At 42.8% G+C, this 26,054-nt stretch overlaps 1 protein-coding gene across 1 annotated transcript in view; it reads right to left on the minus strand.

The window, feature by feature from the left end:
- ALG13 (ALG13 UDP-N-acetylglucosaminyltransferase subunit) overlaps positions 1-24,045 on the minus strand; it is a 47,202-nt gene extending 23,157 nt beyond the window's left edge. The window contains exons 1-12 of the mRNA XM_072122974.1: positions 23,832-24,045; positions 21,529-21,691; positions 20,568-20,706; positions 16,609-16,719; positions 16,337-16,389; positions 9,590-9,786; positions 7,252-7,335; positions 5,541-5,591; positions 4,546-4,592; positions 3,523-3,595; positions 2,938-3,019; positions 1,454-1,631 (exon numbers count right to left, since the gene is read on the minus strand). Coding sequence (XP_071979075.1) covers positions 1,454-1,631; positions 2,938-3,019; positions 3,523-3,595; positions 4,546-4,592; positions 5,541-5,591; positions 7,252-7,335; positions 9,590-9,786; positions 16,337-16,389; positions 16,609-16,719; positions 20,568-20,706; positions 21,529-21,691; positions 23,832-23,915 — 1,262 coding nt within the window. The 5' untranslated portion in view covers positions 23,916-24,045. The remainder of the gene's footprint in view (positions 1-1,453; positions 1,632-2,937; positions 3,020-3,522; positions 3,596-4,545; positions 4,593-5,540; positions 5,592-7,251; positions 7,336-9,589; positions 9,787-16,336; positions 16,390-16,608; positions 16,720-20,567; positions 20,707-21,528; positions 21,692-23,831) is intronic.
- Between the last annotated feature and the right edge of the window lie 2,009 nt (positions 24,046-26,054).

The following is a 26,054-nucleotide window of genomic DNA, read 5'->3' on the forward strand; positions in this document are numbered from 1 at the left end:
TAAAGAGGACCTGTCACCCGTAAAAAAGGCACTAGGAGCTTCTTATTAAAGTAAGCAGCTCTGAGCTATTGGAACCCTCCGGTAAAGCTATCAAGAAGCAATTTATCAAAATAATATTGTTCTGTTACCAAATAATACATTATTGTAGCAGCAATGTGGTATCCAGTTAAAATACAAAGTTTTTTTTTTTTTAAATATTCTAAAAAGTTTCATAGATTTGGCAAGACCAAATCACCCCTATTCACCGCTGCGAAGTGCAAAACCCAAATTTACAAATCTATTTCAGGCTCAAATTCATTAACTGTATAATACACCAATGCATCAAGTGTGACTGGTGTGGGGTAGAAAATGCAATAATACCCATCTAAGATGCCTTATTGCTCCTATTTAGGTATAATGTACCATCTTACCCCACCATTGTTCAATACCAGTCGCTGATGCTGGGCTGGGGAGGTGCCTTCTGATCTCAGAACAGGAGGGAGCTGAGCCCTCAGGCATGTACAGCTGATACGCAGCTATTTCGAAACAGCGAGTCCTACTGGAACACTGGGGGAGGGTGGGTGGTGGTAAACATGGATAACACACTGTTTGAATGAACATGGATGTGGGTGAAGGCATCATTGTATCCCATTATAGAAACAGCCTTTGGTAAGGGCTTGCTTACCAATCAGATGAAGAGAAATACTTGTAAGAATTTAGACTAAATGTGTTTTCTATACCTGCTTTGTTTATAGGGCTATCTATGTGTTCTTAATGCTCCCTCTGTTGAGACTTCAGGTTGAAACGTGTCATGGAGGTGCGATTTTTGTAGTACAAGGACTAGTTTTAGGGACTGCCCTTGTAAGGGTGGGAGCTTTTTGGGTACCAGGCAAAAGTTTATTAGGGCTCAGCACCCTCCTGTTCTACATCCTGAGTGCAGGATCAGAAGGCTCCTCCCCAGCCCTGCATTAGCCACTGGTATTGAACAATAGTGGGGTAAGATTAGACCCAAATGGGTCTAATGTACCATAAGACATCTTAGGTACATTTGTATTATTGCATTTTCTACCCCCCACCAGTCAGTCATCCTTCATGCATTACAAAGTTAAAGAATTTGAGCCTGAAATAGATTTTTAAATGTGGTTTCGTACACCAGGGAATAAGGGTGATTTGGTCCTCCAGTAAAGCTAGCAAACACTGCTATGCTGTAAGAAAGGAACGCCGGAGAAGCACTGCATGCTCCCAATGGCTACCAGGCTTCTTGTGGCCCCTAATCCCGCCCCCTCATAAATACGCTCGAGCGTTGTGAGCTTGCACCGGTGTTCCTATTGTACAGCATGGCAGAGTCTGCTAGTTTTATCAGAGGGTTCTCTAACACTGCTACATCTGTGTTACTACTAGGAGCTGTTTACTTTAGCATGGAACGGAAATTACAGTTGTAGCACCTACACCAAATAAGGAGGGTGCCACTTACCTTCCGTCTGCAGATGCCTTATTATGTTCTGTGGCGCAGTCATAACTTGCATCTTCGCTGCCAGTGGATGCGCTGTTACGGTTCTTCTTTGTCCCACTTCGAAACAGCTCAACAGCGGCAATCAATTCTCTCTCCTCTACTCCAAACACATCTCTGTACAGACATTCATAGAGGACAGCTACAAGAAACCAACAGGTAGAAAACATTTACAGGACACAATGAAGGAGATGCATTAGGCCCCAATTACAAGGCATAGCACTTATTGCGTCCCCCAATAGCATTGAGAAACAGGATGCCATAACAAAAGTAGAAAATATCTGTTTAATAATAAATCTTTATTTATAATCCATGATCAAAAATACAGGTCATGGTACATAGAAGAGGGGTTATCCCCTTGCAGGGTAGTGTAATAGTAAACCAGAATACATATTACATACCAAAACACCAAGACATGGCCAATTACATGGCCACAGAAGAAGTCTAAGAAAGTCGCAGCACGGCACATTTCCCCCTCCCTTCTCCAAATCTGCCCTGTGTCACAATAATTGATTACAACTTCGGAACGCTTTAACATATCCCGGTGATTTTGAGAATGTTTTCTCGTGACACGTTCTACTACATGTTAGTTTTAAAATTTAGGTGATAAGTTTTGCGTTTCGTTCTGAAAAAAGTGAAAATTTGGCAAAAGTTCGTAAAAATTCTTCATTTTCCAAGTTTGAAATTTTCTGCTTTCCAGACAGGTAGTAAAACTACCCAAAAAGCTTGATAACATTTACGGAATGTCCGCTTTATGTTGGGATGATATTTTATGCATCCTCTCATTTTTCTAGGATGTTATGAGGCGCAGAACTTTAGGTGTGATTTTTCTCATTTTCATGAAATTCCCCAAAACTCACATTTTGAGGGACAACTCAGCTGACTCAGTGACTTTGATAGGCCTAAATAATAGTAAAACCCCATAAATTACACCACTATAGAAACTTCACCACTCAACGTATGTAAAACAACTTCTATAAAGGCTATATGGAAGTGCGATTTAGAAACTTAAATTTTTTTGGAAAATAAATTAATTTAGGCCAAAACTGACAGTTTCATAATAAATTAAATGCACTGCAAAGTTTGATGGCCAATTTCTCCCCAGTTTACTGATACCACATATGTGGTGGTGTCCTGCTGTATGGGCGCACGGTCAAGTATAGAATAAAACTAACGCTATTCACAGCAGATTTGTATTGTTCACATTGTACAAGCTATAAATTTAAATTTTTTGGTAATACGAACATTTGAGGGCTTAATATTTGGGGGATGAGATACAATTTATAGATAATTTTGGGGGTCTATAGCTTATTCATTAGATTTTATTTCATTAGATTAACTATTTCAAGGGGGATACAAACAAAATCATCAATTTTCATTGGATTTTTAGCACAACATAGAAAACAGAGCAGATATGAAGTGTTAATGATCTGCAGTTAGCTACTTACCTTGACAAATAGCAGCAGTTGTCTGGAAAGATTTAGAATATACAGAATCATAGTGGCCATTGGTTGAACAACACAGCATTATCTGTGAATGTGCATAAGTACAGAGGGGAAAAAAAAAATAAAAAAATTTGATGTTACGGAACACTACAAATAAACCGTATCCTTACAAAAACGCACTCAATACTACCATATATACTCTAGTATAAGCAGAGTTTTTCATCACAAAAAATGTGCTGAAAAACTTAACTCAGCTTATACTTGAGTCAAGAAAAAAAAAACTAAATGTGTCAAAACTCATCTTTATGTCAGGAGCTTGCTGGCATCCTAGTGTGTGCACCGCCATCGGGGGGGGGGCTACCCTTCCCCCCCCCCCACCCCCTACGTGCTATATGCGGGGGGGGGGGGGGGGGGGAGGGCAGCAGGCTATAGAAGCAAGGAGCTTCTGGCTATACGCTAGGCTTATACATGAGTCACTAGTTTTTCCCAGATTTGTTTGTTAAAATTAGGGGTCTCTGCTTATACTCGAGTATCTACGGTACCTATGGGGTACAAAAAAAATAAATAAAATATTCATCATAGCCTTACCTTTCCCTCACAATCAAGGTCCGTTGCATATGTGGGTGGTTTCCCAGGACTTTTGTAAAGAATAAAGTTTTGGCTTCAAATGAATAAAGCATATACATTAATAAAGCAAATAAATTATATACATTAGATAAATAGAATATAAATAGGGTGTCAGTTACTCACTGCTGTACATTATTTTTAAGCCACAAGACAAAACAAAACTCATCGACAGAAAACAAAAAACTTCCATATGAACATTTAAAAAAAAAAAAAAAAAAAAAATTAAAGGGAATCTTTAGGAGGATTTAGTTCTACAGACCACAACACGTTATCCAGGACAGGATCACAGTGATGAATAACTATTTTGGGAGATTCACATTTATGCAGAAAAATAACTTTGAATGCTGTATTCAAGTGATCAGTAAGGAGTTGGGGGGTCCTTAGTGAAGTTGGCCCCCTCACCTTGTTCAAATCTAACAAAATTGGTGCAAAACATTTGTGCAGCAAAAATTTTCGTTTGTGCGCTATCAATTTTTAAGATATCAATAAAAAGTTCAGGGGCACCGGAGGTCAATCACCCCCCCCCCCCCCCATTAACCAAATAAAAAAAACTGGTGCCAATCAATTCTGTTACGTTTGTACCACGGCTTTTGTGATGATATTAACGAAATTGTAAAGGTCAAAAGGTCAGCCAAACATTGACTGAATCAAAAAAAAGTGGTGACAAACATTTGTGCAGCTAAAATTTTAGCTTTTGTTAGATTTGAACAAGGTGGGGTGGGGGAAAGAGTCAGGCTGGGCTTCTTTTACTTGGCTATATTGATGTTGCATAGGCCAGGTACATGTTCACAATGCAATCAGATGGTTCACCTGGAAGATGCAGGGCAGCTTATGTGTTAATGTACTTTGCCCCCTGGCATTATTTTAGCCAATAGAGGGCATCTCCCTGTGCCATTTTCGGGTACCTATGACATGTATTTTTCAAGAATGTTCAGCAGAATAGCTTAGTGAAGATACGATGGGTAATAAGCCATGGTTACTCACTTGAAGATTAAGGATAGGGCAGTTATTTCTAGTTGACCTGCGCTCTCCTATAGAGAAAACAGAGGGATTAGAAAACCCCAAAAAATAAACCTTACATAAAAAGGGCTTAAGCTTACAAACATGCTTTGCCAGTACAGCACAGAGCGTCTGGTGACTACAGACCAAACTTCTCCAGGGACAGCACCCCCAAGGAGCATAGTCATATATGATACAAGAAGCTGCCGCTTGTAGGACAGCACATACTAACATTACTGTATAGCACATTGTTAAGTGGATAAGTGGGAATCCTTGCATCATATACAACTATGATCCCTGAGAGTGTTCGTTTAGTGAATTGCAGACGCCAACATGGCATGTGTATGATCATACACTTTGATCATAGTTGAAGGAGTTTCGCACTAATAGCCCAATTTTCCTCTCCAAAGAAATAGGGCAAAGGGGGGGGGGGGGATTACGATATGGACATCACCATTATAATAATCTTCTATGGTCACATGAGTGTCATTAATGGATAAATGGCTTTTACAGGGAATACTTTATGTGGCCCCTCTCTTTGGCCACAAGGGAGAGGATTTCCAAAGAATGGGCAGTGGTGCATCCTGCATATTCATTTAATACGTGCAAGTGTAAGACATTGCCAAGCTCCGTGTTCTGCACAGTGCTGGACATAGTACTGAATGGAGAAATAGTGAGAATAGGTCCCAACAATCATACCCCCCCCCCAGTCAGATTGTTATTTTCATCTACAGGATGAGGAATAACAATCAAATTTGTCCCAAGTCCTCTAATTAGGAAAGCCAGTGATTTCTTCCAGGGAATAGAAGGAATGCACCTTCCACTGTAGCCAATGTCAACATGAGCCCACACAACATGTAAAAGTAAAATCCACACAATTTAGAAAATCAGCAACACACTAAACATCTTTGCAATGCATCTATGCATAAAAGACAAAATCATTAAAAATCATCAAAAAGTGCAGTCAGATAACCACTTACCTTGGGATCTTCTAGTCTCTCCAAATATTTTTCAAAAGGCCCTTCAACATACTAAAAGAAGAGACATTCAAATACAAAGAATTTTATTTCCCCTTTCTGTAGAAAATGACATTCTTTATAACTATATAATATTAATAGTGCAATACAGGGCTGAGGTTTTTGCAAGAAAGGGTTAAACCATTCTACAGGCGCATCTTCCAAAAGTATAAAGGATTTTTATTCTTGTTCATAATACAGGTCTGCAAACTACGCGTTTCGGCATTGAGCCAATGCCTTCATCAGGTAAAACCAATGTATGTATAACACATAATGGGAACAGGGTCACATTTATAATCACAAAAAGGCCTCATCATGACAATAGGAAGTACGTCAGAGCCTCCGTGTCATGAAATCAAGCTGTCATAGGGCGAGTTATCTGTCCATCTTATCTCCCTGTTTGACAAGATCCCAAAGGAGTGGATCTACTATATACGTGTCATTCATCATATATCACATAAAACAACAATATAATATACCGTATTTTCCGGACTATAAGGCGCACTTAAAAGCCTTGGATTTCCTTGGAAATCCAAAGTGCGCCTTATAGTCCGGTGCGCCCTATATGAGGCAGCGGACCCTACTTACATAGGTCCCCGCTACCGGAGACAGCAGATCTCCAGCGGGAACTGCAGACCACGCGGCACGAACAACTTCTGCCGCGTGGTCTGCAGTTCCCGCTGGAGATCTGCTGTCTCCGGTAGCGGGGACCTATGTAAGTATTCTATTCTCTACCTCCCCCTCACCTTCCCCGCGTCTCTTCACGGCGTCGCGTCGGGTCTCCGCTCCGCCCCCGGACCTCCGTCACGCCCCCGGACCCTGCGCCTTATAGTCCGATGCACCTTATATATGGAATTATTACATATATAAGGCGCATCGGACTGTTGCGCCTTATATTCCGGTGCGCCTAATGGCCCGGAAAATACGGTAATATACATAAGACTCAGCTGACGGGATAAAAAAATGAGATGAAAGAAATTAAATTAAAATACAATGAAATTTGATTATAAGATTTTATCTGTGCGGAGATGCATCGGCAGAAGTGTAAGTCACAATTGAGCGTGATAGAATCTTAGGGCAAGGTGTTATTTTAGCGGTCTCAGGGTGTTTGTGTAGACTCCCATATTTCTTGTATTTTTCTCTGTTTTTCTTTTTTTTTTTTTTTTTTTTTTTTTAAAAAGAAACAAACTTACATGGATCTGATAAAAAGGATCAAAAGGTATCATACAGACCCCAAAGTGGTCACAATAAAAAAGCTCGTCATGCAAAAACCAAAACCATACCGTAAACTAAAGTATGAAAAACTTATTGGCGTCAAGAATCATTTTTTAACTTTTAAAACCTATATAAATTTGGTATCTCCGTGATCATACCAACCTAGAGAATACAGCAGAGATTTCACTTGGAGCACACAAAGAAAACTGGAAAAACCATTTTCCACAAGAAGCATTTGGAATTTGAATTACCGTCATAAGAAGAACAGTTTTTTTTTTGTTTTTTTTTTACACAGAAAAAGGCCCTCATACAGCTTCTTACACAAAAAAACCCTGATTTTTTTTAAGGGGGAGGAAAAAAAATTGAACTGCAAAAAAGGCCATAGGCCATCATCAGGAAGGGGTTAAAAAAAATTAATTATGGGCACATCTTGTTAGTAGATGTACACAGCACAACTTACAGAATCAAAGAGCTTTTCATTCTTCCTCATGTAAGAGACACATATTTTCCGGATTTCATTGTGGTGAATCTGGCAGTAGAAAAGCTGAAACATACAATTGTATATACATTGTTGCAATTAGAGACTTTGATAGAAAAACCTGGCTATACGATCCAAAAAGTTACTACAATGCAATACAATAACATCAGGATGAAAAAGACTGTATGCAAATGAGCCCGAGGGGCTCCAGGCTCCATTAACAACTATGGAGCCAGGAGCCTCTCAGGCTCATGTGCATACAGGCCTTCCTCCTGGTGGCTTATGCCCTTTAAGGAGACCCCATCAATGGTGCATGGCTCCATGAACATTTCCTAACTTCAACTCAAAGCTTAGATACATGACTGGAAGTCTGGGTTTAACCATACGCAAACATTTTTTGGAAAAAAAGCCAAACCAGTGATCAGCCATTGATCACCCTGCTGCTGAATCCCTTGTAAACAACTGGTGATGACAGGGGAAGTTACTTTCAGCTATAGACGTCCCTGGTGGTTATACAAGGGCAGGCGAGGTCACATAAACCAGTAGTAGCTTATAGATATGACAATGGAGACACAGAGAAGACAAGTAATAACAACAATAATGGTCAACAATAAATTTGAGTTCTTGTACATAAAAAATTAAGACATCCCCGGAAAAAGGTTACTCCCCCTTCCCGGTACGAGTTATATGCTCGCATAAAGGAAGTCAGGTCTATGGAACATTTATCAGCCACCCTCCAAAATAAGGTGGATAAATTTCATCTTGCCTGGACTCTTACTGGATTACCCAGGATACCCCGTAAGATTGACTTGTGCTCCCCCATCCCCACAAAATTTGTGACGCACGAACTCCCCTTAAGGCTCCTTTTCCTTCCTTATGAATGCCACTCTGTTCTGGTAACCTGATGTTACCCCCTTGGAGCTGACCCCTCCTTGTGTGGTTACAGCCTCATAGATATGCTTTGTGGATGGTTTGGATTACTTTATTGTTGGAAAAATTTAAAGAGGACCTGTCACCCAAAATTTCGGCATTAGTGCTTGAACAAACGCCGCAGTGTTAGAGTGATAGCGTTACCGGAAACCTCCGGGGGCGTGGTTAATGGTGGTGACTGCTGCATGATGTGCGGCAGTCACCACCACCCTATGGAGCAAGCGGGGCCGTCCGGGGAAGAGGCAGTGCCTCGGACCGCTTGGCTAGTGGTCCAACGATTACACTGTACCCCGCTGCAGTGTTAAACAGAGTTACTGGAGGTTTCCGGTAACGCTATCACTCTAAGGCTACATGCACACTGCGGTGTGCCCGCCGCACCGTAGCACGGCAGGCACACGGCAGCGCGGGGTGAGGAGGAGGAGGTGAGCGTCCCTCACCCCCGCCCCTCTCCATAGCGATGTATGGCTGCGGCGCCGTAATACGAGAAAAGATAGGACATGTCCTATCTTTTCCTGGGCTACGGAGCGGTACGGTGCCGCACCGTACCTCTCCCGTAGGGCGCTGCGAGCCCATAGAAGTGTATGAGGGACGTATATCGGCAGCATATACGTCGGCCGTATATACGTCCCCCATACTGTAGTGTGAATGCAGCCTAACACTGTGGCATTTGTTCAAGCACTAGGAGCTGCTTACTTCAGTAAGCAGCTCCTAGTGCCCAATTTATGGGTGACAGGTCCTCTTTAATAAAAATACAATTTAAAAAAAAAAATAAAAACATCCTCTTAAAATAAGACCTAGCGACTCTTTAGGACCAAAAATAAAAAAGACACCGTCTTATTTTCAGGGAAACAGGATATATAGCTCAATAATATATATATATATATATAAAAAAAAAAAAAAAAATTATATATATATATATATATATATATATATATATATATATATATATATATATATATATATCTTAGAGCTTATTCACACATGCATTTATTTTTTCCTCAGTATGCGGTCTGTAATTTTGTTTTCCATTTTTTTTCTCACATTCCCTTTTTTTTCCCCCAATGGATGCATTGCCAGAAAACTGTGTATAGCCTGTTCTGTTTGTGTGTCAACCTGTCAGTCTGGCACATAAAATGTGTGAATAATAAGTACCAAAGAAAAAAAAAAAAAAAAAACTCATTTTGCATAAAAATATAACTGGAAAGTTTTAAAACTGGAAATGCATAACAATCCCCATTATAAAACCGACATAGGAACAATCAGTAAGACTGCATTCAGAATGTGCATCCATCAAAAAACTGCAGCAAACACGGAGCGGAAACGACATGCGGATTAGCAGCTTTGTGGTGACAGGTGCGGTAAGTGTTTCCCTCAGCGGGGAGGCTATTACCTGCTCGGACACCGCTCTGAAGAGGCACGAGGCGTCCTTGGCGGTGAGCTTGCGGTACAGTCCCAGGCTCCCCAGGTACTCGTCCATGGTCACCTCATTGAGGGACTTCTGGCCGAAGTACTTCTTCCAGCCCTTGTGCATGGCGACTGCGGTGTCGGGCCCTCCCTCTCTGTCAGTCCGGCCGTTCGGCGCACTCTCTTATATAGAGGCCGCTCCTCAGAACTGGTTGACCCGCTCGTTACAGTGTGTCAGAACCAGTGTCCAACCGGAACCGGGCAAAGTAAAGAAGTAAAGGGGCGAGACTTAACAATTTTTTTTTTTTTTAAAGTGCAAAAGTTGTTAACCCTTTCATGGCATGACTGCCAATGCCAACCACAGACAGAATAGTGAAAGAAGTCTCTACACGTGACAATGTAACCCCACCCCACACCCGGAGTGACTCTAGTACTGTTCACACCATGCGTCTCTAATACACTGACTGAAGCAAATGTGAAGGAAACCAATATATATATTTCTGCAGTTTTCTATATGAACAATTCATATAAACATTATCCAAACGTTTCTAGCTACAAATAAAATAAAATTGTCACATAACATTAAAAAGGTCTCATTTTGTCTCAATAAGTAACACAAATCTCTGCTGCATGCAGGGGTGTAACTGCAGAGGTTTAGGGGGCCCTTATGGTGTCACTTTCCCATATGAGAAGACTATTACTATAAACCATACATTATAGATGGGGGCCCGGTACTGTGGCCCATCAGCTTCTAGTTACCCCACTGGCTGCATGTGAAGGAGAATGAGACCAGAAATAGAGAAATCTATCTGATAGACCACAGTCCATAACTAGAGTGTGTGGTGAGCAGCATTATAATACACAGAATATAGCCGCAATGGGACTACAACCCCCAGCATCCTGAGATAGGTTGTTACACACCTGGGGTAACTGAACCATATGGAATGACTAGTACTAGCATTATAGTGACTTGTGGGGTTATTTCTGGGTTCAGGGGTGACTACGCGTGTAAGGCCGCGGTCACACGATCCGCTAGGCGTCCGTTCAAAACGCGACGCTAGCGCACAGGGGGCGGTCCTCGGCCCGAACGCACATGCGTTAACAGGGAAACGCATGTGATCGGCTTATCAATCGCATGCGTTTCCCTGTTAACGCATGTGCGGTCGGGCCGAGGACCGCCCCCTGTGCACTAGCGTCGCGTTATGAACGGACGCCTAGCGGATCGTGTGACCGTGGCCTAACATGTGGCAGTTTTATTTGCTGCAGCAAGCAGTGTTATTGATCCTACCAGGAGTCATACATATGCTCATAGAGGAGAGTAGAGGCTACAGAAGGCTGCGCTGGCTCAGGGCATCTATAGATTCCAGGTGAGGTGGAGGTGGACATGAGTCGCTCCCCCACCTGAGGTTACTGAGTACAAGTACGAAATGTCAGGCCGCGCTGCCTTTGCTTTACCTGAAAAATTTGATTCCAGCTATGTTCCCTTGGAGGTGGCTGTGCTCAGGTGCAGCACTTGAATTGCGCATTGGGGAGGAGAAACTTTGGGACGCAGATTTCATGAGGCCTAAATTCTTGCATTTGTTTTGTACGTTTACCTTGCGTTTGGCTGGTATAATCCTGTTTATCTTCGTTTCTAGAAGTGTAGGCAGCTGTGAAATGGATTAACTTGTTTTGGACCGCAGGTCCGGGGTCTTTGGGTGAAGACACACATGGCGTTTTTGGGCCGTTTTTAGTTTTGCATGCGTTTTTGACCAGTTTGAATTAAGATAATTGCTCAAACCTGTCAAAAACGCATGCGTTTTTAACGATCTGAAAACGCACTAACTAAAAACGGCCTAAAAACGCCATGTGTGTCTTCACCCTTTCTGCTGCTCCCGTGCTAATCGCGGTAGCAGGACCCCGGAGACCTTGGGGCGCGTTCACACGTTGCGTTTTGACTTGCGTTTTCATTGCGTTTGAAACACATATACAACAGCTGATGAGAGGTAATTTGCCTAATTACATCACTGTTAACATTTCCATTTTCAAAACGCATCGTAAACGCGATGTGAAATGCGTTTCGGTTGCATTTTCATTCCGTTTAAAACGCATTACAACAGCTGATGAGAGGTAATTTGCCTTATTACATTACCATTTACGTTTGTTACGTTTACATGCGTTAAAATCGCGTTTACGATGCATTTTGTAAACAGAAATGTTAACAGTGATGTAATTAGGCAAATAACCCCTCCTCAGCTGTTGTATATGCGTTTTAAACGCAATGAAAACGCAGGTCAAAATTACAACAGCTGAGATGAGGTGATTTGCCTAATTACATTACTGTTAACGTTTGAGTTTACAAAAGCATGCGTTAACGGTGTTAATGCGTGTGTTAACGATGTGTTAACATAGTGTTAACAAATGTAAATAGTAATGTAATTAGGCAAATCACCTCTCCTCAGCTGTTGTAATATGTATTAAAACGCAATGAAAACGCAATCAAAGTGCAACTTGTGAATGCGCCCTCAGGCTGGTGCCACACATAGCGCTTTGTTTGCGTTTGAAAACGGAAAAGCAGACAAAGCCGCGCCCGATCGCATCGGCGTTTCTATGGAAACGCCTGCAATCGGGAATGAGCTGCCGGTGTTTTGCGTTAAAACGCATAGAAAAATCCATATAAACGCTAATGCGATTGGGCCGAGGCCCGGCCCGGTGGACGCGGCTTTGTCTGCGTTTGCACAAAGTGCTACGTGTGGCACCAGCCTTATTGAGAAAGGAGATGCGGTTCGTTAGGCTGGTGCCACACATAACGCTTTGTCTGCATTTGCAAACGCAGACAAAGCCGCACCCACCAGGGCAGGCCGCAGCCCGGTCGCATCAGCGATGGGCCCTAAGGGCGTGTTCACACGTTGCGTTTTGGTCACGTTTTCATTGCGTTTGAAACGCATATACAACAGCTGATGAGCGGCGATTTGCCTAATTACATGACCGTTTACATTTGTTAACACGTTGTTAACGCATCCGTTAACATCGCGTTTACGATGCGTTTTGTAAACAGAAATGTAAACAGTGATGTAATTAGGCAAATCGCCCCTCTTCAGCTGTTGTATATGCAAACGCAATGAAAACGCAGGTCAAAGCGCAACATGTGAACGCGCCCTCAGGGTGATGCCACACATGGCGTTTTTGGTCAGTTTTTAAACATCCGTTTTTGGCCGTTTGGCTGCTTACAACCTGTTTATCTATTAAGATCATTGGGAAAAATGGACCAAAAACGCCATGTGCGGTATCACCCTTTGGCCGCGGTCACACGTACTGCTAGGCGTCCGTTCATAACGTGACGCTAGTATAGCATAGGAGGTGGTCCTCGTCCTGAACGCACAAGCCGATGGCATGTGTTTCTCTGGAAACGAATGTGCGTTGGGCCGAGGACCGTTATGAATGGACGCCTAGCGGTACGTGTGACCACGGCCTAATGGTGATGCCACACATGGCGTTTTGAACCTGTTTTGGGTCCGTTTTTGAGCAGTCCGTTAAAAACTGCAATTTGGAAACGCATCCAGTTTTGACAGGTTTTATCTTAATTAAAACTGGTCAAAAACTGATGCGTTTTTGGATGGACTGCTTAAAAATGGACCAAAAACGGGTTAAAAACCCATGTGGGGCATCCCCCTAAAGATGTTAGGGGGGAAAACTTGTAAAAGAAAAAAAAAAGTGAAAATGTCCCCCAGGGGACTTTTATGACCTCATGGGGCATATATAAAGTAAAAAAACACACACAAAATTATTAACCTGTTCATGCTCCGCATCTGATATATCGGATGTGAGCGCTACACCCCCCGCCAGCCCACACCCCTCTGATAACATCACAGGTCGAATCTGATTGGTCCTGTGACGTCGATCGACGCCATTGGCCAGTCAGTGCAGACTGGCCAATGCCAGCGATCGGTGACGATTTTTGGGCAGGTCTTTCTAGCCCAACGCTCTCCAACATTGCCATTTTATGATTGGTGGTGTTGGAGAGAGTTGTGCTATTGATTATTTGTGCACCTCGTCCTCACAAAGTGAATCCCCGGGAAGGCACTTTCTAAGTAGTGCTGATGTGCAGGACAAGAGGTTGCATCATGATTTTAGGGGTGCTTGTCTCCAGTGGCAGTAGCTGGGCACAAGATGACATAATAGATATTTTGTACTATGCACTATCCATTATGCATCATCCTTGGGGTCCACCTGTGAGGTTAAAATGCTCACTACACCCCTAGATTAATTCATGGAGGGGTGTGTAGGGACCTCTCTGAGGTTTCTACTGTACTGATTCTACAAATGTTTTATGGTGCAAAAAAAAAATAATGTAAATGTCCGTAGCCCAAATGCCATTCTCTTCCGAGCCCTGCCGTGTCTCCATCTTGTAGATTATTGCCACTTACCCGGGAGACACTGCATGATTTTTGGGGTGTTTGTTTCCAGCAGCATGAATTGGGAAAATACTTCTATCACTACAATGACAAATTTTGAGAAATTGCAAAGCAAATTTTACTCGACACCATTCAATTTGTGTTACATTTGAGCTAGGATCTTATGGGTCTTATGAGGGTTGCCCTTTCCTAATATGGGGTCACTACTCGGGGGTTTCTATGGTACTGGTACCTCAGTGGCACCCCAACACCAGTCTAGTGAAAAGGGTGCTCCAAAAGCTAGATTTTGCTCCTTCCCTTCTCAGCTCTGCTGTGTGCCCAGCCTGTCAATTTTTGGCACATGTGTGGTATTTCCATACTCTGGACAACCCACATCATGATTTTCGGGGTGATTGTCTAATGTGACATGAGTTGGGCACAATATAATAGCCACTAAAATTACATATTTTAGATAAAAACGCAATTTCTGCTCTGCACCATTTACTTTGCTTTAGATTTTGACCAGCCTGTTGGGGGTTAAAATGCTCACCACATCCCCAGATAAATTCTTGGGGGTGTAGTTTCCAGTATGCTGTCATTTCTCGGGGGTTTCTATTTCACTGGTACCTCACATGACATAACACATGAGAAAACGGAGTTCCAAAAGCAAAATTTCGCTCCTTCCCTTCTCAGCCCTGCTGTGTGCCCAAGTTTTGGCACATGTGTGGCATTGCCGTACTCGGGACAACCTTCAGAATGATTTTTGGGGTGTTTGTCTAAAGTGGCATGACTGGTACACAATATATTAGGCACTAAAATAAAATTTTTGAGATAAAAATGCATTTTTTACTTGCCACCATCCACTTTGCATTAGATTTTGTCCAGCATGTTGGGGGTTTAAATGCTCAACACAACCACAGATAAATTCTTTCAGGGGTCTAGTTTCCCAGAGAAAGATTTAAAGGGTTAACAGACTTCTCAATTGCTGATTTGAAGAGTTTGATATATTAGGTTCATAAAATGGTGCTACTTGTGGGGTATATAGCACATACGCCTTTGTAGGGCACTTCCAAACTGATGAAAAAGTCTGACAAAGCCCATTGAATACATTGGGGCACATTTACTTACCCGTCAGGAGCAGTTCACCGAAAGTGCATTGTCCGACGATCATTTACTGATTCACGTGCGTGGTTCACTAAGATCGTGTGTCCGATATCCTGCATGTGTTGCTTCACCGCTCAGGCCCCCCCCCCACCTCAATAATCCATTAGGCAGGGACTGCCCCTTCCCCCAACCCCCTGGAAATTCTCCCCCTCCCAGTGCTGTTTAATATAGTGTTTAAAAATGCATGTGGCAAATCTCCTCTTTTCAGCTGTTGTGTTGTATTGTGTTTCAAAACGCCAAGTGTGAATGCACTCTCAGAGAGCCCGTGCGCGGGCATTACTTCCATGTGTGTAAAACTAACTGAACGCATGCATTAATGCACTGTTAGCGCATGAACATGTTAACAGTAATGTCATTTGGCAAATCGTTTCACTTCAACTGGTGTAATGAGTTTCAAAACACAATGAAAACCCAAGCAAAACGCACCATATGAACGCGGCCCGAGTGCCTCCAGCTCATTTACATATTTTTTATTATTTTTTGAGCTAATATGCCGTTTCTTTATACACAAAAAACGTTCCACTTAGTGCAGAAAGTCAGGGTATCACAAAGTGCCAGTGTATGATAAATCTCACCTGATGCGAATACAAAGCACAGTGGGGGACATTTACTATGGTGTTTCCGCCAGTTTTGTGGCGCTCTCACCACATGTTCTGCTCTCCGACCTATTTATTAGCTGTCGGGGACAGAAAAAATGCCTTTTTCCGTCTGCTCCGACTCTTCTCCGAAAAGGGGCGTGGCTTTGGCGGAGTGGAAACTCAGACACAATTACTATGTGTCGCAGCCCTTTTTGGGCGGTGTAAACTGACGGAAAGTAGACCAAAAGAAAACTGGTCTAGCAGGGACTGTTGGACACATTTCTGGTGCTCGGGACAGATTTTGTCCCAGGGACAGAAAATAGTCTCGGCGCCAGAAATGTCTCTGCACAGCTCTACAATATTAAATGTGTGTCTTCTTACCGAGAGCAGGTCGGTAACAAAGCCAATGCAGACACCGACACTGTAAGTAAATGTCCCCCAGTGGGTGAACACGGCCTCACACATTACATACAGGATAGTTCTGTCGTTTGTGTATGTGCAATGTCAGACCTGACCCTATGCTATAGTTGTCAACAATCCATATAACCAAATGACTTTTCGCAATACAAAGAAAAAAAAAAAAATCTGAAAACCGAATTTAAAAAAACCCTTTATTACCGTACACTGGAATATTGGTAGGTGCATTATGTGTGTGATAAGACTTTACAATGCTACAGACGAGAACTATACATTTTTAGCAGGTGAGGGTCCTTCGGTGCTTATAGTTTTGGAGACCGGAGGGAGGGGGGGTACAAATGGTCCACAAAATAACAAGTAACAGAAAATGTATCTTTGACAAGATCCAAAAGCTGCTTCATAAATAAACCTGGTTTTTGCCTTGCAGAGTATTTTCAATGGAATAGTCCTCTGTAATATTCAATAGTTACAACTATCGGAGGCCCACAACTTGATCTAAAAAGTTTGCAAATATTTCTGGATGACCTGGTGGAAAAACTTTCAATGAAGACAGGTCCAAGGTCTGCAGAGTGCTCCCAAGAGTGCTACGGAGAGAGAAAAACAGCAGTTTTACACATTGCAATCTTAAAAACAATTTCCGTATATACTCGAATATAAGCTGCAGTACCTAATTCTAACACAAAAAACTGGGAAAACCTAATACCGACGTCATTGTTTGTGCACCGCCGGCATCATGCAGGGACCTGAAGAGGAGCCAGAGCACCTGAAACAAGAATAGGACCTGCAGGGGGCGTCGGAAAGGTGAGCACAGTGTTACATTTTTTTTTTAGACTCGAGTATAGGCTGTATTTGTGATGAAAAACTTGGCTTATAATCGAGAATATATACGGTCGGTATACAACAAGGAAGACAGCATTATATGTACTTAATTGTATGTTTAGATTACAGAATTTGTCCTGGAAAACTGTGCAATGCAAACTTCAAATAGAACAGCAAGGTCCATGCAAATGATTGGTGGGGGCCCACGTTGTGTGTTGTCATGCGGAAAATCCAAATTCAATAGGATTTCTATGTGCATTTTTCATGGAGATTTTTCAATTTAGTGTCACATTTTTTATTCTAAATTTCCACATGCGTTTTTTTTACCAGTTTTTGTTTCACTGGATCTGACATCATTTCAAGCAAATATCTGCATCAAATCCACATCATTGTGCAGATTTTCACTTTACTACAGTGTTCAATGTAAAAAAAAAAAAAAAACACATGATACAGGGGGTATTCTATAATTAAATGTCACTAAAATCCTGTAGATACATAGTAGGGTATAATAAAAAGTGTATATTAAAAACAAAAATAAAAACAGTGGAATATGTGTTTTAAAACCAAATGCGTTTTTTGACCAGTTTGAATTGAGATAATTGGCCATGTGTGTCACCACCCTTAGTCATGGCAGAGCAGATAACACTGACATCTGGTGGCCATCGTGGAAATTACCTTTACTAGGGTTCAACAGCTTAAAGGGGTTGTCCGAGAGTTCCGAAAAAAAACTATAGATGGCCGGGAGCGGGCTGCTTAAAACAATAAAGATGTACTTACCTTCCGGTGCCCTCCGGTATCCAGCGCTGCTGTCGCTGGAAGCTGAATGCAGCGCTGCTCCGGTGGCCATGTTTGTTTACATGGCGCCCGGACCTGAAGGTAAGTACATCTTTATTGTTTTAAGCAGCCTGCTCCCTGCCAACTATAGTTTTTTTTTCAAAACTCGGACAACCCCTTTAAAGGACACCAGTCATCAGGTCTCTGTCACTATTTCTGTCACCTCTACCTGTTGGAGCAGCTCACAAGGATCCCATCCCAGCCTTTATCTAGTTATTTCATACATTATTCATTGTAAAATCATCTATTTTTTATCATGTAAATGAGGCTGGTCACATGATCAGAGGCAGTGATGTCACTCCTCCCCTCCCCCTGCTCATGTCTGTGTGTAATGTATAGTAAAACATTGCTAGTGTGTGTGCTGCATCTGCTGACATGCTGCATCCTCCTAATACACAGACATCAGCTACACAAGTACCTGACATGTTCTGCTATAACATGTGAGAGACACAGACATCAGCTACACAAGTACCTGACATGTTCTCATGATCTCATTGCTTAAGTTTACAGGCATGTAGAGGGACAATGGAGGGATAGAGGCAATGCTCTCTAATGGCAGTTTATGAAAATCTATTTAGTTTAGGGGGTTAATTTGCCTGATGGGTTCTCTTTAAAAGAGGACTTGTCACCCTGAAAAACTCCTAATACTAAAACAAACGCAGCAGTGTTACAATGATAGTGTTATTGGAAACCTCCGATAATGCTAACACTGCTGCGCTGTACATTGCAAATACCGGAGAGCTCTCAAAGCCAATGTCCGGTGTGTTCATGATGGGGCGGTCCAAGGCGCTGACTCTTCTCCTGACCGCCCTGCTCACTCCATGATTAGCGTCCCTAACAACCCCTTTATTGAAACTGGAAGTAGCTGGTGACACAACTTCCGGTCTGCCGCATAGTGTCCTCAGCAACTTTATTGCGCAACGCCCGTCGGCCTCGTCATACACCTAATGAAGCTCCTACACCCATCCAACCCGGAAGTGACGTAATTTCCGGCCCCTCGCGCGCACACAAGCCGCACTACTCTTCAAATAGCGGACAGCCCCACCATATAGTCAGCGCCAGACCTCCAGGAGTACTGTTTCATTGGCCTATGATAAGATAACTTATGCTTCTTCTACTCCCTTTAACTAGGGTTTCTACTGGGCTTCCCACCCTGTCTGAGGACTACTTATCCACGTTTGCTACAATACACCATCATGCTATATGTTAAGTGTCTAATGTTATGTGTCTAGGTCCATGACTTTTTGACCTACTATTTACATATTACTGTATTATATTCTTTGTACGCCCCCATACTGTACACGCATATTGAATCTTTTTGTATCCTGCAATTAAGATACGCCTATGTCACAATGTCATTTCTATCACTTATGATATCATTTTGTGTTCACATTTTCAGTGTTTGATAAAGGCCGTAAACGTTCATGCATGAAAACAAAATTTGGGCCATATTTTTTAATAAAACCAATGTCTGCATATTGGAGTGCTTGGATTACACTGTATATATTTGTATATTTATCAACAATATAAATTTAAAAACAAAATGAAAACAGGTGGTAGAGCCTAAAAATACTGATGTGAATAAATTAAAGGGGAAAGTATCCCCATTCATCTTTTCAATACAGTACAAGTTGTAACCCTCAATAAATTAGCAGTGCGGTGCAGTGTATAGCTTTTTATTAAAGGTAACATGTGAGGTTGATTTTCAACCAGTGTGCCGCGACACATGGTCAGGTGTGCCACGGGGAAAGTTCCACAAACTATGGTGCCCCCTGTGTTTTGTTTCCCGGCAATGCGCAGCGATGCGCAGTCACGGCTTCTTACAATGTAGGAGACGTGTACAATAACACATGCGCAAGCTTTAAACCTCGCGCGACAAAATGACGTCACCGAGGCCGGCGCATCATCCTGCAAGCGGAGAGACACCCGCATTTGCCCACCGCCAAGGTAATGCCCACCAATAATGCTGACTATATGAGCTTTTGCCTAAGTATATGAACTGTTGGCAGAATACTCAGAATATGAGCTAGTACTTTTAGTACTCCAGCAGTATACTGCATATAACAATGAGAAATGTAAAATGAGAAATACTATAGCCATGAGGCTGGAGTACTACCAGTACCAGCTCATATGCTCATGGCCATAGTACTTCTCATTGTACCCCCTTATTTTGCAGTATATGAGCCACATAATAATCAGCACCATATACTAAAAACAGGGAGAAACTGAACTATTGAGGAAGAGCTTCGTGTGTGTCTTTCCACCATTCCTGCCAGGATATCCCTTTTGTGTTTATCGAAACAAGCCCAGGTTTCACACTGAGTAAAATAAATTTAGAATCTATATTATTAACTATATGACTGTTTTAGTGTCATTTTGTGCTATTTTGGTTGGTGGTGTGCCCCAGGATTTTCTAAGTATAAAAAGTGTGCCGCGGCTCAAAAAAGGTTGAAAATCACTGCTCTAAAGTACCACCTTGAATTATTATTCAACCTGACAACCTTTCCAAATATTAATTTTTTTCTGCTTCTATCTAGTCCCCCCACCAGAATATACAGTATTTACAATGGCTGAAGCCTGGAGGATTGTCTGCATACAGAGTACAGATACGGGGTGGGGGTGGTAACTATAAGACATAAAAAATGTCAGGAAAGGAGGAGCGGAGAACAGCGCTGGCAGATGAGAGGACAGGGAGGTATAGCTTCGTGTGTGTTGTTTCTCCCTCCCTGCAGTAAGGACATTTGAAACAGAAGAGAATTTATAGTTCTTGGTCTGTTACCTGCATGTACAGTAGTAGAGGTGTCCATCTTTATTAAGTTGCTTTGCAAGTTCCAGCTGATGGTTGGACATAAGTTTTTCATTGATGACCACAATAAGAGGTTTTTGTGCTTCAAGTGTTTCTAAGCAGCTTCCAGCACCTGGACAAAAAAAAAGTAAGAAGTAGAGGCTAAACATATTCTACTCTTAGTATTTACAATAATAGTTTCATTTTAGAGGTAACACAATGGGACAGACATTTACTATCAAGGATGTGTAGTAACTCTGGAGAAAGTTGTGCCAGAAAAAGCTTGTTTCCTTGCCTTAGATAATGGGGGTCATTTATCTTAGTTTGATGCGCCTTTTTTAGTGACTTTTTGAGTGCATTGGGGTATTTGCGCATTTGGAGTGTTTGCTGTGTCACAGTGATCCTGGTTTTTGCCTAATTTGTCTTTGTATTGCTCCTCCTTACAGATGTTTGGGCCCTAGTTGACATTGATTTGCGCCTTTTGTAGGTGCAAATAATTTGCACAAGAACACGCCAGTCATGACCATGCTTAGGAAAGGCAATGGTGTGATTTGTGCATAATAATAAGGCATAAAAAAATGCCAAAGACAAATCGAGTGCAAAAAGGAGCAAAAAAAGCCCAGGGAAGGGAGAAGATAAAATAAACGACCCCCCCCCCATGTTTTAATAACTGTTTCAGACACTTTTTGTGCTTGTCTGGCAAGAGGGCGGGGCTCAATTAAAAAAAAAAATAGGGGGGGGCAGGCTTATAATGTCACACAGTTTGCAAAAAAAAAACCTACAGCAAAAAAAAATATTCACATGCATCATATAGATGCAAAGGTCAAATACATTAATGCGCCAAACATGACCAAAATGGAATCATATGGGATCCTGGACATGTTTTAGAGAGAATTCAAGAGAATCAGAAATGGGATTCACCGCATATTTAGGTGTATACATATGCATAGGATACCTGCATGGCTTATAACAAGATCAGCTTTTCGAATATCTTCTGCCAGTGAGTCCTTATACCTGTAGACGTCCAGGGTAAAACTCTCTGAGCTCAGTGACTTGGGCTCTACTGTTCCTCTTCCAATCTGAAGTATCAGTCTGCTGTAGCCAAGGTCTTTGAGGATCTGGTAGAGTAGAAGACTGACGTTTACACAATTGGACAAACAATATATAAAATTATTATCCATACTAAATTATGGCACTCTATACCCATCCAGGTGTTGGTAATGAAACATGGCTTTTTTTTCTCCTGCAGGTCAGGTGTAGTACTGCACATATCCTTAGCTCAGTAGTCACATCGGGCAAGGTCATTAAGAAGCCTGGTGAGGTTTATAGCAGACATTAGTCAAGGACAATTACTTTGAGGTAGTAATGGGTCATTCGCTTAAGAGGCGGCTCCCTGCAGCAAGCCTATGGCTCACCTAACCCTGCCCCTTTAACTGGATACATGTACCACTAGCACTGCATTTACAACGCTAGCGCAATGGGGGTGTGCCTCGACCTGAACACATTTGCGTTTGCAGTGAAACATTATAAAGGTAGAAGAGGTGGTAGGTGCATGTATGGGACGTGAGGATAGCCCTTTTTAGAGCTAATCCTCACGTCCCCGCTATCTTTTTGAAATCTTTATTGCCCTCACATGTAAATTTTGTAAAGCGGCTACTGGGGCGTGGAGTAGCCAAACATGAGGCTACATGTCGCGGCTACTCCAAGCCCTAGTATCCTCTTTGCTCCTCCTACCCTGAGATCTTAAGCGCGCAGCTCCTTGTAGATGCGTGCCCTCGCCCGAGAAGCCAGAGTTCTGCGCATGCTCAGGAGCTTCGGCCTCAAAGCTGTGGCTGTGCAGCCGCGGACCTGCTTCTCGGATGAGGCCGTGCAGCTACGAGTAGGAGGAGCAAAGAGACTACTGGGGCGTGGAGTTGCCTCATGTCCGGCTACTCCACGCCCCAGTAGCTGCTTTGCAAAATTTACATATTAGTGCAATAAACATTCCAAAAAGATAGCGGGCTGTGAGAATTCAGTCTAAAAAGGGCTTTTCTCACGTCCCATACATGCACCTACCACCCGTTCTATCTTTATAGGTAGAATCGAGGTGGTAGGTTCCCTTTAATAAGATTGGCCGAGGCACGGTCCCCTGCCTAGTGTTGCGCATGTAAATGCAGTGCTAGCAGTACGTGTGACTGTACCCTAAATTTGGGGTGAAGTGATGGACAGGGCCGAGGCTTCTTAGTAGGGCGGCACGGTGGCTGAGTGAGTAGCACATCTGCCTTGCAGCACTGGGGTCCTGGGTTCGAATCCCACTCAGGTCAACATCTGCAAAGAGTTTGTATGTTCTCTCCGTGTTTGCGTGGGTTTCCTCCGGGTACTCCGGTTTCCTCCCACACTCCAAAACATACTGTTAGGCTGTTTAGATTGTGAGCCCCATGGGGACAGGGACCAATTTGACATGCTTGTGAAGCGCTGCGTAATCTGTGTGCGCTATATAAATAAAGAATTATTATTATTATTATTAGTAAACATTTAAGGAGCCACAAGACCAGGCTCTTTATAGTGAGTGGCGCCTAATGATCCAGCTCACTAATAAGAGCCGGACTTCCCATGCAAATAATAGGGTGATGTCAGACGTGGCGCTTTGTCTGCGCTTGCAAAAGTAAACGCAGACAAAGCCGCGGCCCAATCGCATCTGCGTTTTTATGGAAACACCTGCGATCGGGAACGAGCCGCTGGTGTTTTGCATTAAATTAGCGCAAAACAGCGGCGGCTCATTCCCGATCGCAGGCGTTTCCATAGAAACACCAATGCGAATCGGCTGCGGGCCGCCACGGGGGGCGCGGCTTTGTCTGCGTTTGCAAGTCACAGACATGCGCCACGTCTGACATCACCCATAGCCTCAAGGAGCGCAGAAAATATTTCATTGTGGTTTTCTAGAAGTTCTGACACAGCAGAGCTACAGTCACATAGCTGTATGTATAATATATGTGTAAATATAAAAGCCAACCATTCCCCAGAGATTATACATGGCATTTCATATAATAATATTATAGTTATATACATAATATATGTATTATTGTGTAAGACATGCACATAATATACATTTAATAATACCACTGCAAGTGCAGGTGTGAATGAATGAGCCCCAGAGGTCTGAGCTGATGGCTATTTGGTCACATGATCAGGAGGGTGGCGACACTAAGGAAGCGCAGAGAGCGGATGCACAGTGTGTACGGGGGCACTATGGAGATGTCCCATACATTCGGGGCTTACACTGATTATCTGCTCCGAGGTAACACAGGAGATTAGCTCATCAAAGCTGGTGGTGCCCACTGTAACGAAAACACAGCTCTCCATGGTGGAGGTCCTGGACCTGCTGTACGGAACACCGTGCACTAACAACTACTACTCCGCGCCAGGACCTTCCGTGATGTCATCCTCATGTGATCAGTCACGTGTGTGGGAGGGGTCAGACTCGGAGGGCTGCTGCGTGTTCACCCTGTGTGTGCAGCCGCTCCGTGTCACGTGCAGGCGGTGTATATGGATTTATTTTTCTTTTAAAAATAAGTGACTAAATCTTAGAGGTTATTTCTTATTAAATTCTAAAAAGGTGGTTTTGAAGAGATTTGCCTAATTGCATTGTGTTTGTATAAAAACAATGTTAACATGAACGAAACGCAACTGGGAAAATCTTTCCGAACAGTTTTTGTATTTTGTTTAAAAATGCAGGCAAACGCCACGTGTGAATGTACCATCAGGCCGCATGTGCAAACGCAAAGCACAGACTTCTGCTACGATCACCTGTTGAAGTGCGATTGCCATTCTTGTCCTACTTCCGCTGCACATTTTGGCAACTGTTCTCTTTCCCCTTATACATTGTAGCACCTGTCCTCCTCCCTCTCAGTCACACTTTGCTTTTAAGGGCGCAGTCACACGTTCCGACGGCCCGATCGCATATGTGTTTCCAGAGAAGCGCATGCAATCGTGTTATCGATCGCATGTGTTTCCTGGGAAATGCACATGCAATCAGGCCGCAACACTAGAGGAACGTGTGACCGCACCCTTATGATGGGGATGGGAATGATGGGGAACAGGGAGATCTTGTACCTTGTACTATTCTGTGAAGGAAACATCTGCATTCACAGTCTTGAACACATCCAGCTCTGCTGCATTCACTGTCATATGACCTCCTCTGTGAGCAGGGAGCAGCAGCTACTACACTCCAATGAAAACAACTGCGAAACAAAGTGTAAACAAAGTACGGACTCATAGGGCTTATCAGCACATGGAGAGGAGGCAGCCATTGCAGCTCTGAGGTAATCTGAGGGGGATAGCAAAGAAACTACTGAATATAGGTAATAAAGATAATAGGCAAAGTTGATTTACATCCTAAGAGCTATTGATTTGTGGAAAAAAAAAAAACCTGTTACAGTTACTCTTTAAACGGCTGCAATCTGGAATGAGCAACTTGTTTGGCTAGTAATTAATGCAAAACAAATGTAAATACAGCCTGATAGAAACCTTTGGCTATATTCAGATGATGTGGTTGTTACCCAAATTGTAGAATAGAAAAAATGAAGGTTAATCGTATGCTGTAATGTGCTGCTTCCACAGAGTCACTATAAAAGGGCCATCATAGGGACATGAAAATTACTTTTCATTATGGGGACTACTGTGAGGCACTATAATATTATTATCCATTATTGGAAGATTCTATTAAAGGGGCTTTATACAGGCAGTCCCGTGGTTACGTAAAGATAGGTTCAGTAGGTTTGCTCTTAAGTTGAATCTGTATTAAGTCAGAACTGATATATTTTGTATCTCTGTCCCCGTGGGCGCACATTTACTTACCCGGTTCCGCGGAGTTCACAAAAGTGCGTCGCACCGTGTCGCGATTCACTAAGATTGTGCGCCCCATAATCTGCATGTGTTGCTTGCTCGCTCAGGTCCGCCAGAGTTCCTATCGACTCGAGCATAGGCCGAGGGTGGGAAATGCATTGGTCACAGTCCCCCTAGTATATAGCCAGCAAGCCCCCAGTAGTGTATGCAGCCTGCCAGCCCCCCTTTAGTATACAGCCATCTGAGGAGCCGCGCTGACATCAAGAGCTACGCTGAGCATCAGGGCGAGTGTATAAGTTCATTTTTTAAATGACTCATGTATAAGCCGAGGTGAGGTTTTTCAGCACATTTGTTGTGCTGAAAAACTCGGTTTATACACGAGTTTATACAGTAACTAAACTTATTACGTAGGGACTGTACAAGAACCAATCTTACTACATAGACACAGCATGGAACCAAGATTACTACATAGATGCATTGCTAGAGCCAATTCGGCAGTGTGCGGGTCCGGTCAGATGTGTGGAGAGAATGCACGCAGACACTTGATTACAGTAACGGCTCAGGCAGATACTTGTCTATACATCGTGCCTACACACACTGATGACGTCATCAGAGGCGCTTCCACCGCATCATACAGTGTGTGTGTGGCAGCCGCAC

This window comes from Engystomops pustulosus, chromosome 9 (genome assembly GCF_040894005.1).
Source record: "Engystomops pustulosus chromosome 9, aEngPut4.maternal, whole genome shotgun sequence".
Lineage (NCBI taxonomy): Eukaryota > Metazoa > Chordata > Amphibia > Anura > Leptodactylidae > Engystomops > Engystomops pustulosus.